At 40.9% G+C, this 11,961-nt stretch overlaps 1 protein-coding gene across 2 annotated transcripts; it reads right to left on the reverse strand.

Moving 5' to 3' along the window:
• Window positions 1-1,370: 1,370 nt before the first annotated feature.
• LOC123051472 (NACHT, LRR and PYD domains-containing protein 13) lies at window positions 1,371-8,314 on the reverse strand. Of its 2 annotated transcripts, XM_044474352.1 has the most exons (16): window positions 7,821-8,314; window positions 7,611-7,685; window positions 7,378-7,506; window positions 7,218-7,291; window positions 6,892-6,985; window positions 6,555-6,597; window positions 6,195-6,257; window positions 5,609-5,838; window positions 3,514-3,634; window positions 3,343-3,443; window positions 3,106-3,219; window positions 2,771-2,941; window positions 2,549-2,692; window positions 2,321-2,466; window positions 2,067-2,218; window positions 1,371-1,834 (listed from the first exon to the last, which is right to left on the reverse strand). In XM_044474352.1, exons 1-15 carry the CDS (start codon window positions 8,105-8,107, stop codon window positions 2,070-2,072), a joined length of 1,941 nt encoding a protein of 646 aa, XP_044330287.1. In that variant the 5' UTR covers window positions 8,108-8,314; the 3' UTR covers window positions 1,371-1,834; window positions 2,067-2,069. The 2 variants fall into 2 exon arrangements, with proteins under 2 accessions (XP_044330287.1, XP_044330286.1); XM_044474351.1 differs by having other exon boundaries at window positions 1,371-2,218.
• Between the last annotated feature and the right edge of the window lie 3,647 nt (window positions 8,315-11,961).

Raw genomic sequence — 11,961 nt, forward strand, 5'->3', positions numbered from 1 at the left:
AATATTCCCCCAGTCCAACTGTCATCAGAATGACCAGCTTCGAAGCTAGTGTTCTAACATCACACGACCTTCTTCGTTTTGTAAACATGCCCAGTAGTGCATAAACGAGCATGCATGATAAATTAACTCAGTACAAAATCGAACTCTTTTTTCTCAAAATATGCTCTGTTAAGCAATTTTCAGATATCGCGAAGACAACGTTCCTAGGCTTGGATCACCAATTACGTATGCGGGTGTTACTTATGATGGCAAGTGGATTTTGGAACGACATGCACATACTTGGTTTGTATTCTTCCACTATTCTCCTGTGAAATGCATTTGGAATATTACTTGCAGATGTTTTGGAGGCAGTAGTAGACCTGGTTGCTTTACTCAATACTTTTTGGTGGATCCTCAGTTTCTTGCCCGGTAGCATAAAGTTGCACATTGTGGGTTTGGCTGTTGTATATATGATGGGCTTCTAGTTCAACTCTTATTCAGGCACATAAATCGAACGATTCCAAGTACTTGCAAAGCACTGGAAGTTGGTGACCCGTGAGAGCCGATGGCCATGTGACAAGGCAAGACTCGGAGGAGCTACCGATTGTCCACACCAAAGCCCAAAGGCATGTGAGGATTCAAGGAGCTAGTGCTCCCGGCATGAGGGGGCGACATTGCAGGCCGCGCCATATGCGCAGGAAGAAGTCCTTCCCTACCCTGCATGCGTCGGCGAGGACCGTTGGGCGACGGCATCACGAGGGTGTCCGGGAGAGACCATAGCTAGCGAGTCAATGGCAGCTACGTGGAAGGAACATGAGGTGGGAAGAGAGGATTGGAGTTGGGGATAGTGGGGTGGGAGAGGTGCATGGTGGGTGATGATTAGTTTATGTTGCCGCGTATGGGGTCGGGGGGCGAAGAGAAAAAATATCATTGCGTGTGACGGACAGAGAAACCGGAGGAGATGGAAACAGCTGACGAAAATAAACTGGTGGACGTTTATTTATTTATTATAATTTTTAGCTGGATTTATTTATTATATTTTTTGAGCTGGATTTGTTTATTAGTATATTTTTAGGGGAATTTATTTATTATATTTTTTTGAGGCAAATTTATTTATTATATAAACAGAAGAGATAACAGGCACAGGGGTAAATGGGTCGGCCCAATAGGTGATCCTATTGTACAATAGCACACGGGGTGCACAAATGCAGGCCCTGAGAAGATGGGCCACGAACTTAATCACTCTGGCCCAGCTAGAACGAAAAATCCATTATGATGAAAATTATAAAGGGGAAATCGTTTTAGAAAGACAGAAAAGATTAATTCGGAACACACCCTCGATGTGCCGCCTTAGACCAACTCGGCCATCCCAACAATTGTTAACAATACTATATTGCATTAAATATATAATTTAATTACGACTATTAGGACAAATCGAAGCATATCCTGTCGGTCGGTCTACACATTGGAAGCCTGAAAGTTAGTCGTCGGCCAGAGACAATGTCTACCTCACCCTCACAATTGGCGAACGCCCCACTAAGCACCAGTTCCTCTCTAAAAGAAACTAGCAGTCCAGTATGTTTGGCTTTACATCTATTTTTGTATTTTAGTAAAAAGAAAAAGGAACCAAAGATATTCTGCCTAACTCGAGATAGATGGTTGTAGAAACGCAAACAAAGCCAGAATTTCTTTCATCAGGAGGTTTCTGTTTTCAGCAGTCTCGACCATCTGGCGCCTCCTCTCGGATCAAACTTCATGCAATAACCAGCAGGGTCCTCCCTTGGTATGGAACCCAATCATAAACCAACTCGTGGTTGCGTTCTCGAATTAAGCTTGATTTCATTCCACTTGTGACCTGCTGAAGGAATGATCATAAATATTTGCCCAAACCAACGTCTAAGCCTCCTTTTCCTGGTCGCCCAAGTAGCTTTGCTATGTTAACTGAAACTCTCTGTTCACATTCTCCAACTTCTACAGCGAAAGCACCATGCATCCCTTGATCATGTAAATAGGAGGTTTCGCCCAAGCTTGCGAAGGAACAGTAGCAGCTGCCTTTCATAATTCTCAGTGTAGTAGGTGCTACTTACGGGTTACGGGTCGGCATCGTAGGGAGCACAGCTACCTTGCTGCGACGGAACAAGCAGGATTGGCTTTCCACGCTTCTTGAACTCAAAGACTGCAGGAAAGATAGTGCTCGACAATTGCAGGTTGCCCATCAGGTCTAGTCGCGTCAAGTTACCTACAAAATACCCACTGGTTATTGGCTACTCTCCTTGGTGCATGCCCATTAGGTTAGGCCTTGAACATAGTTAAGGAAAATACGAAGAAGCATGCTTCTTACATGTTGTTTGCTTCAATGCATTACAAATCACTTCCAACGATTCAGGAGGTAGAAGGTTAGATCCTGCATTGACTGATATAAGGTTCGGCGCTTGCAGTATCAGCCTGGAAACGAAGTGCGCAGTACCCATCCCACCGCGGTTCTTACTGCAACATGAAATTTGAAGTGGGTAAGGAAACTTGCACATCAAGCATGCATCATTGAGACTCGGGCAGAGTTTATTTCTACCTGATGTTGATGTGGGAGAGATTTACTTTCCTTGGCAATGCTTCCTCAAGTATTTGGAAGCCTATTGGTCCTAGGCCGATGTCTTCAACATTTAGCTCCCTTACATGTGAACCCAGGAATTTCACTAATGTAGCTGCCACAGAACTGCAAATTCATCTCTGTTCAGAATGTGACCCAAGCTAAAGAAACAACAGAAACTCTGCTCCGGGAGAAAGGACTTACCTCCCAAGATGATTATCTGCTATAGACAGCATATCAAGTGGTTTATTAATCGGTGCGAGGCACTCAAGAAGTTTAGTCACACCAATACTGGACAAATCGCAGTTCTCTGCTCTTAATTTCCGAATGGGATTCCCCCTTTGAAGAGCCAATTCAAAGAAAGGAATAAGGTATCTGCAATGTTTATGTGTAATCCTTAGTACTTATTGATAGAACACAACAGAGTCCACAAGGAAAAATTGTCTTGAAGTTGACCACAGGCATAAAGAACTATTATGCACTCATGATTGATGCAAATCTAGGGAAAACTGAAGACAAACAGACAAACTGAAGACTACCTGATACCCTCATCAGTGATTGGATTGTCACTTATATCTAAACTTCTCAAATTCGACATCTTTGCTAGAATATTGCATACAACCTCCATGTCACCCTCCTGCAAATTGTTTCCCCTGACATGACAAGTATTATGATATATTTTAATACACAAGCCATGCGGAACTTCAAAAGGGAAGTGGTGACAAAGGTTTCTAATTATGACGACTTGACGGGTGCTGAAAGAGAACAGGTAATACCTTAGGTTAAGAACAGTCAAGGAGCTCAAGGATGTATTTGACTTCAGTGCTGATGAGAAACTTGTAGAACCTCTGTCTACAGTAGAACGCCAGCCTGCAAGCTATAAAAGAGAGATTATTTGGGTCCAAAAGACATATATCAAAGAAGAAAAGGTTCTTGTGTGAACCCACGTTGTTTTCTGACAAGTCAAGCGTTTGTAAACCAGAGGAAGATTCAAGGAGAGTATGAATAATCATCTTAGCAAATGATGGCTGCATCTTAGCATCGTTAAATGACAGCAACTGCAGCGACCTGAACAATAGTTATAAGAATAAAACAGTGTTAATACGCACCCAATCTTTTTGGCAACCAGTTTGCTGCATATACCAATCTTAAATCCCAAACAACCGAATAGGTTGGAGATGCAGGCATGAGATTGCGAGGACAAAACTTCCTTTGAATGACAGGATAAATATATGTGATTTTTTTCACTTCTACATGTCGTTACTCGCTTATCCTTACCTTTCTTTTTTTACATTCTAGTCTGTTCTACTGCTCTCTGCTTTAAGATGAATGAACTGCCGTGTATTGTCCACAGGTGTGACATGATACTCTGAATAAAATAATGCAAACTGTTTTTTCATGTAAAATAGGTAAAGTTCAACATGACTGAATCTGGCACTGCTTTTCATTTTCCGGTTGAACCCAGTCATATCAGGTTTTTGAACAGGACCTTGAACGGCCAAACTAGCTGTGCCTCCTATTCCACACAACCCTCAAAATGGTGTTAAATCTTCCCAGTGTTAGGAGAGAGTATTTACTTCAATAATGTATGTGAAGCATAAACTAACCAATACAACATGTGAACAATAGTAAATTATTGCTCTGTTGCAACGCACGGTTGCTCAAGCTTTGGAGGGGCGTAGATGGGTTTCCGACATCGAGGGTACTCTTACTGTGCAAGTATTAATTGAATGTATCTCCATTTATGGGACCTGGTAGCTGGTTTTACTCTGCAGCAGTACAGTCCTGATCAACACATTTGGAGGTTTACTCGGTCAGGTCATTATACAAGCAAATCAGGATACGAGCTATTTTTTTTCCTTGGCTCTATTAAGTTTGCACCATGCAAAAGAATTTGGAAACCCTGGGCTCCCCTACACTGCATTTTTTTTTGTGGCCTGCCATTAACAATCACTGCTGGACTGCGGATCGGCTCTCTAAGCATGGACATCCACACCCGGGTGCCTGCCCCTTGTGTGATCAAGCTGAAGAGACGATTCAACACCTGTTTGTCGCATGTGTCTTTGCTCGGCAAATCTGGGCACTCATCCTCCAAATGATTGGACTTGCTCTATCCGGCCGCAAGATTCGATCACGCGCCATTGTGGCAAACCTTTCTATGAGCTGCTTCTCCAACTGGTGGTACAGAGCTCCAGAGGGTGTTTGCTAAGGAGCGCAGAGAAGGGCATAATTCTAATATTGGTTGCTTTGTGCATCTGGAAACACAGGAATGACTATGTCTTTAGGTGCACAACCAAGGATTCCCGTAGTGCTACTTGAAGTTGCCAGTGAGAGTGCCCTTTGGTGCTTGGATGGGGCTGCTGCACTCCAGGTTTTGCTCCTAAGGTCGCTTACACTGGACATGTAGTCCGTTTTGTGTGAGTCGGCCACTGTATCTAAAGTGTCGCAAGCGTTTGCGCGTACCCTGGTCGTGTGTGGGTGTGTTTGGGGTGGAGATTGGATTTATTCCCTAACCCTCCCTTTTGCACTCCTTAATGAAATGACACAGCTCTCCTACGCATTCGAGAAAAAAAAAATCCTTTTGAAAGTTAAAGATAATGATATATAATCTCTTAGTCGTAAACTGAAAGTTTTTCGGAATGTTTTGCAATTCCTGTAAATTATTTGAAATGTTGTCCCGAGTAGGAACAATCTGCAGATTTTTTTGCTATTGTGAACTTCTATGTTTTATATTGAACAACATTTTTACAAATTTGAACACCCATTCTTTATGTTCTGGGCCTGCTCCTGTATATTCTCGTGACAAATGCATAAAATGGCTAGATACATTTGTCCACCCTAAATTAGATTATGAAATCATGCCATAAAATGGCTGGAAAAATTAACCGAGCATCTAGTTAGAGTGACATTGTATAGAATAATGCAACAAGAATTGCTGGAAAAAAAGAATAATAAAGGAAGAAAAGGTTGGATTCCTCAAGCTATTCCCCAACATCTGTTTGAAAATAAAACCAAGGCAGAATAAGAGGGCATGCAACTTACTTTGCATATGACAGAAAATTTAGTAGACCAGCAGAGGTGGTTAGAGACTTGCTTTCAACAATGCGAGATGATTTAATACTAAAGGACTGGATCTTGTAGTTTTGGGATCCTGGCTGGCAAAGACTACTGCAAACTTTATCCATGGCTGCAGGATAAAGCTGGCAGTGGATAAATTCAAGAGATAATAGTGTCTTTGCATGGCAGCTCAGAAGCAGGCATACACCATTAACCTGTCAGTAGAAATTGAGAAGGGGCTTAAAATTGGAATATTCCTCGTTTGCTATCAGTTGACAAAACAGAGCAAAGCAACAATATGGGACATCATGCAGAAAAGGATACAACAAGTTTGTAGCTTATACGCTGCAAAACTCTCTTTTCTAGTCAGTTCTTTGTCATGCTTCTTAATAATGCTGCCTCAACCTTAACTTTCCCTATGTCTCTTATGGTACAGTTTACGAGACATAGAAACTTGAACTATTGAACATGATGTTACTTTTAACTGAGTTGCAGCCGTTGGCTCTGCATTTTTGTTTTCCTAAAGCTATTGCATGCACCAACAAACATAACCTCGCAGGCATAATATTACCTCAAGCTCTGATATGACTCTTACGAACACCAAAGTTTCTAGCCTGCTATGTTGCAACATGTCCTGAAAAACAACAGATTTCTAGCAGTCAATCATAACTGTCTTAAGTCTGAACTTTAAACGATGAATTCACAATGCATATGCAAACATATATAGCACAAACAACAACTTATTCTGGAATCTGACTATCTGAGTGCACATTTATTGTTGTATGGATGATGGAGAGATACACAAATAACAAATACCGACAAAATAACAGCAATACAGATGCACAATTGAAACAACACATGCTACAGACCGTAGATAATTAATCATAGACAGTGGAAAAATGAAGGAACGAGGTACTGCTTGAGCACTTACACAAACTTCAGCCGTGCAAAGCACATTTTGAAATCTCAAGCACCTGAAAATGAGGAAAATTTACTATAGTAAGAATTTAAGAAAATCCAATTTCTGCATAGCACTTGAGGGATGCTAGAAGCAACCTGATCTAACCTAGGTTCATGTTGTAATTAAACTGGGAAAACTAACATTGCATAACCAGATTAGAGATCCCCCTGAGATTATTCTCGATTTCTAACTACTGACGAGTGAGGGTTTCTTTAATTCACTATCACCAGGCAGTTCTCCATGAAAAGGTTAAATATGAGTTAAAGAGGAACTGGGTATATGACAAACAAATGACATATGATCGCACCTTGCATAAGATCCAAGTATGGTCCAATGATATGACAGTCTGGAATACTGTTGGGCTATGTTCTCACTGAGGTAAACGGAACTCATGATTTTATCTGCCATAGATTATAGTTAGACTTAAGATAATTTCAATCGCTACTGCAGGTGCAGTAATGCAGTTACAACTAACTACAAGCATAACATAAAGCTGTTATTGGCTAGAAAACAAATCAGCCCATGGCCTCATGTTGGTAAGATAGTTGTTTACTGTGATGAGTAAATAACCAAACAATGTCAGGCATAACAAATACTGAAGGAGGTGTGCTGAAAGAGGTTTTATATATTCACCTGACATGCTTAGCTCACCGATACGCCCACGAAATGAAGGAAGCAATGCAGCCTCTGCAGCTTCGTCCAAGCACCTGTGAAAGGGTAAAAAGAAGTGACAAAGTCAGTCCAGAATGGACAGATTAACGATTAAACCATCTGTAATTGTTTGCTAACATACTCTTGCAAATGCTTTTCCCAGTACTGCTGCTGCCAATCTACAGTGACCAAGTCATCATGTCCAGTGTTATCATGGAGGGGCCAGCGAGATTCGAACAATGCCTGCCATGCAGTGTTGAAGTCCTCACACCTGCGAGCACCAACATTGTCAAATACTTGGAGAGTATTCTCTTGGCCGATGTCTTTTACCAAATACGGCAACTGACTTAGTATTAGTGTATAAATGAGTGTCACCTTGAACGTTTAGTCCCACGTCTATTGCCGTCGGCCTCTCCGAATCGATCCTTAAGGGAAGTAGAAGAGCAGCACCTAGGATGGGCAATTATAGAATTGTAAAATGATTAGCCAATTTCTCTTTGAAAATGTAAGAAAATACTAAAAGGGGTGGAACACACTGTACTCCACGCATGGGAGGAAGCAAGGACAGGGAGAGGGGTAGGGTACCGGGCATGGGCGCCGTGATGGAGCAGTTCGAGAGCGAACGGCGGCAGAGAAGACGCCAGCTGGTGGAGGAGCTCCCAGGGCAGCGCCTCCGCGACCTGCTCCGGCGCGAGGTGGCCGCCATCCTCCTCCTCCTCCTCCTCGTGCTCCTGGACGAACCCGTCGAAATGAGCACCGCGCCCACCAGATCGACCCGCGCCTGCAACTTCGGCGGTGAGATGCGCGGCGACCGCCTGCAGGCACAGCGACAGCAGAGTGGGCGGCACCGCCTTCGCGCCGACAACAGCCATCTCTATCCCCTGTCCCGCGCTGCTTATAGTTCGGAAATTAGAGCTCAATCTCTACTCTGAGCTTCCATCCCGGGCTCCTGGAGTTCTTGGCATACGTCGGCGGCGAATCGCCGGCGAGGCGAGGCCGGCGGCTGGCGGCGAGTAAAATCGGGAGAAGTCAGAGCCGCAAAGGGGAATCGCGGAAGTGCGGCACTCGACTCGCCGGGTTTTCTTTTTTCTTTTTACTTTTTTTTAGGGGAGGCACTGGATTGCTGGGCTTTTATTTTATTTTCGGCCCATCTCTTATTACGAGCTGAGCCGAAATCCCAGCGTAGTCCAAGACCCACCCTGTCCACTACATCCGCCAGCTGGCGAAAGGTTGCCGAGTTTTCTTTTTTTCTATTTTACCTTTTTTTACAAATTTCAAAAAGGCTTTAAACAATCATCAGGAACATGCAAAATATTCAACGTTTAGAGAAATATTATAAGCTTGAAAATTAAAAATATTCTCTTGATCCTAAATTTTTTTTGCCTTTTGTTTATATTTCTAGATATTTAAAAAATATATATTACAGAAAACACTCCACATAAAATATTTGCAATTTTTTAATCAGCATTAGTAAAATGATAGATGTGTATAGAAAAAATATTTCTCGTGTATAAAAAAATGCAATGTGTATAAAAACTTGATCGTGTACTTAAAAAATGTTAATCAACCATCCAAAAAATGTTAATCGTTTATTTTAAAAAGATTGAATATGTATAAAAAATGTTTCTGATGTATATACCAAAAATATCAAACATGTATTAAACAATTAAACATAAAATCATAAATTTTAAACAATGTTGATCGTGTATCAAAAAATGTTAATCATATATTTCGAAAATGTTAACTGCTCACACAAAATGTTCCTGGTATATACCAAAAAAGTAGTCATGAAACAAAAATATATGAAAATGGTATGGAAAAAGTAGTCATGAAAACAAAATATGAAAAATGATAATCATCTACTTCACAAATGTTAAACATGTAAAAAAAATGTTTCAGATGCATACCAAAAAATGTAGAACGTGTCTTACAAAAATTGAACATAATAACATAAATTCAGAATAAATTCTCATAGTACATGAAATAAAGTTGATCATATATCTGGAAAATATTAATAATATATTAAAAATTGTCATGATATATAGAGAAAATGTAAAATGTGTGTAAAACAAGTTAGTCATCAAACATAACTTTTTAAATATTAATCATGTATTTGCAAAATGTTAAATTTGTATAAAAGTATTCTTAATATTTACGTAAAATGCACAAATGTGTATGAAAATAGTAGATATGTGTTGAAGAGAAACATTGAAAACTGAAGAAGTGAAAGAAAGAAAAAAAGAAACACCTCATAAAAGAAGAAAAATAGATAACCCGAAGAGAACCGGGAAAATTCATGAGGAAACAAAGAGAAACCAAGAAAAAAAATACAAACCGAAGACAAACGAAGAAAACTGATGAAAATAAGAAACAAGAAACCCGAAGAAAAAAGTGCAAAAAAGAAAAACCAAGAGAACAAAATAAAACCAGAAAGTCGATGGTCAAACGCCAATGGTAGGGACTATGTGCTCTGCATATATCGTTCCATCGCACTCGCCATTATCTTGGGTTAATGCGTTCATTCCCCAGCAGCATCCACAAGAGCACAACGCTCGTAGTTTATACGCATGCAACGGCAGTCGTACCATAAGGAGCAATGTGAGAATGTCACGTCGGCCCTCTTAATTAATCATCATTGTCGTCGGAGAGAGGGGATGAAGAACCGAACAAACAAGACTAGTCACTAGTCAGCGAAGCGAACAATCATGGCGCAGGAGAGGTACGTACCCAGACCCAGTGATCCGTCGCATCGCAGGGTCAAAAGAAACAAAAGGTAGCTTTGGCTCCGTTCAAAATGATTTGCATGTGTCATCCGCGCTATCATGAGATGCGGGAGACGTGATCCATCAGATCAGCCATTGTTGCGCTGCGCGCTAACGTACGCACTGACATGTGGACCAATCCTGATGCCCATACTCTCACTTCACCTGGACCACGATGTACGCACTGACATGTGGCTGTGGACGTGCACCGGTTCCGTGTCTAGCAGATGGCGAGAAACGGGCCCGTGCCTCCAGGTTCGTTTTGTGGAAAGTAAAACAGACTTGTACTACTCCGGCATTACTTACGGTCACACTAATTTTCCATCTAGTTTTTTTAATGTGGATGAAGGAGAAAGGTGAGCATGCATGTTGTTAGTAATACGTATGTGGTTTAAAAAAAGGACCCTCCTGATAAGTGTCTGCATAAAACAATTCCGCCCTGACATTTTTTTATAGCAATTTTAGTTACCCGAGGACGTACGGCAACTTTAGTCATGAAGTATCGCAAGTTTTAGTTTATTTCTATTTTTTAATGACAATTTTATAGTTATAAAAACGTCAGGGCGGTGCTACTTCGTGTGCTACTTATCATTTGGGGAAAAAAATATTCATAAGATCCTAACAAAGTACCTTCTCCATTCCAAAATATTTGTCATGGTTAAATGAAGGTTGTGACTTTATCCGGAATGCATGAGATTTGGCAACGTTGCATTCTATTCTTTAGAAATCGATCGAATTATCGGCATTTTTAACATTGGGTGACAACTAGTATGATTCTAAGGCACGGCAACAAATGCAATAGTCGTGGCCAGATTCCATTTTCATATGGACATCTTGCCCTTGGCGAGTATTTGTGGGTGTAAGTTTTTGTTCAACCAGGGAATCTCTTAGTAAAATAGGATGGTTTAATCGTGCGGAAGTGCCACTCGCGTACAAATAGGAAAAAATACATCAACGTGGATGTGTCATGAGGCACTTACTTTCCATTTAGCGTTTGAGAATAAATGCCTCTTGTATATCTTCAGGTGATTGTTTTGTTTCTCCGGACCATCTTCGGATGATTGTAATGTCAATAGTGTGCACATACACATACTAGTAAGTCATAGATGAAAATCCTTGGATGTATTATGCAAAACGAAGATCCATGAATGGTTGTAATGACAATGTTATGTAATTCCCTGTATGTTTTGAAAAAATGGCATCATATTTAACGATTCTCTCAACGATACGTGCATTATGTGAAACAAATCACGCAGATTTAGATACACTTTTTTACTGCTGTGATTTTTGTAACTACAAGCAAACAAATTGGAAAGATTGAGATCAAAGTTTAACTATGAAGAACACAAGCACACAATTTACCAAAAGAGGGAGTGCATGAAACATAACCTCTGCTACTGAAAAATTACTTAGTCTTTGCCCCTCCCCATACCGCTCTTTTGTCCAACCCTCCCCTGATACATTTTCGTCCTTCTCACCACGTGGGTTTCTTCTACCCTCTCCCCATGTGGGTTTCTTTTGTACAACCCCTTCTCACCATGCTTCAAACCCGTTGTGAAGCTTCCTGTTTGAGCTCTCACTAGCACCTCAACCCGCACCGGCGCCTGATTTGGTCGTTACCATGTTCGTCGACATCGCATTTGACGTTGGCCACTCTTTCTGTCTCTCTTCCATCTCGCACTCACGCATCAGGGAAATTGTGTGCGTGTAGAAATCAATAATATCATCTGAATTTTGACATTCCATAACTACTAGTACGTATGATGTTAAGGCATGACACAAAATGCAATAGTTTTGACTAAATTTCATTTTTATATGAAAACCCTGCCCTCGACATGTGTTTGTAGTGTTAAGCATTTATTCAAGCGGGATTTTTTTTTGTTGTTCTTGTAAAAGATGGTTCTTCACCACATCCTATGAAGGACACATACAAACATGGAAAGTACATCGGTGTAATTGTGTCA

This window comes from Triticum aestivum, chromosome 2D (genome assembly GCF_018294505.1).
Source record: "Triticum aestivum cultivar Chinese Spring chromosome 2D, IWGSC CS RefSeq v2.1, whole genome shotgun sequence".
In the NCBI taxonomy this organism is placed as follows: Eukaryota; Viridiplantae; Streptophyta; class Magnoliopsida; order Poales; family Poaceae; genus Triticum; species Triticum aestivum.

What these genes read in the sequence shown, in the direction of transcription:
- LOC123051472 (XM_044474352.1), bottom strand. Translation starts at nt 8,107, where the DNA reads ATGGCTGTTGTCGGCGCGAAGGCGGTGCCGCCCACTCTGCTGTCGCTG. An exon ending in CATCACGGCGCCCATGCCCG is followed by an intron (nt 7,686 to 7,820) that starts GTACCCTACCCC and finishes TGCCCATCCTAG; the next exon opens with GTGCTGCTCTTCTACTTCCC. An exon ending in CGTGGGACTAAACGTTCAAG is followed by an intron (nt 7,507 to 7,610) that starts GTGACACTCATT and finishes TGGTGCTCGCAG; the next exon opens with GTGTGAGGACTTCAACACTG.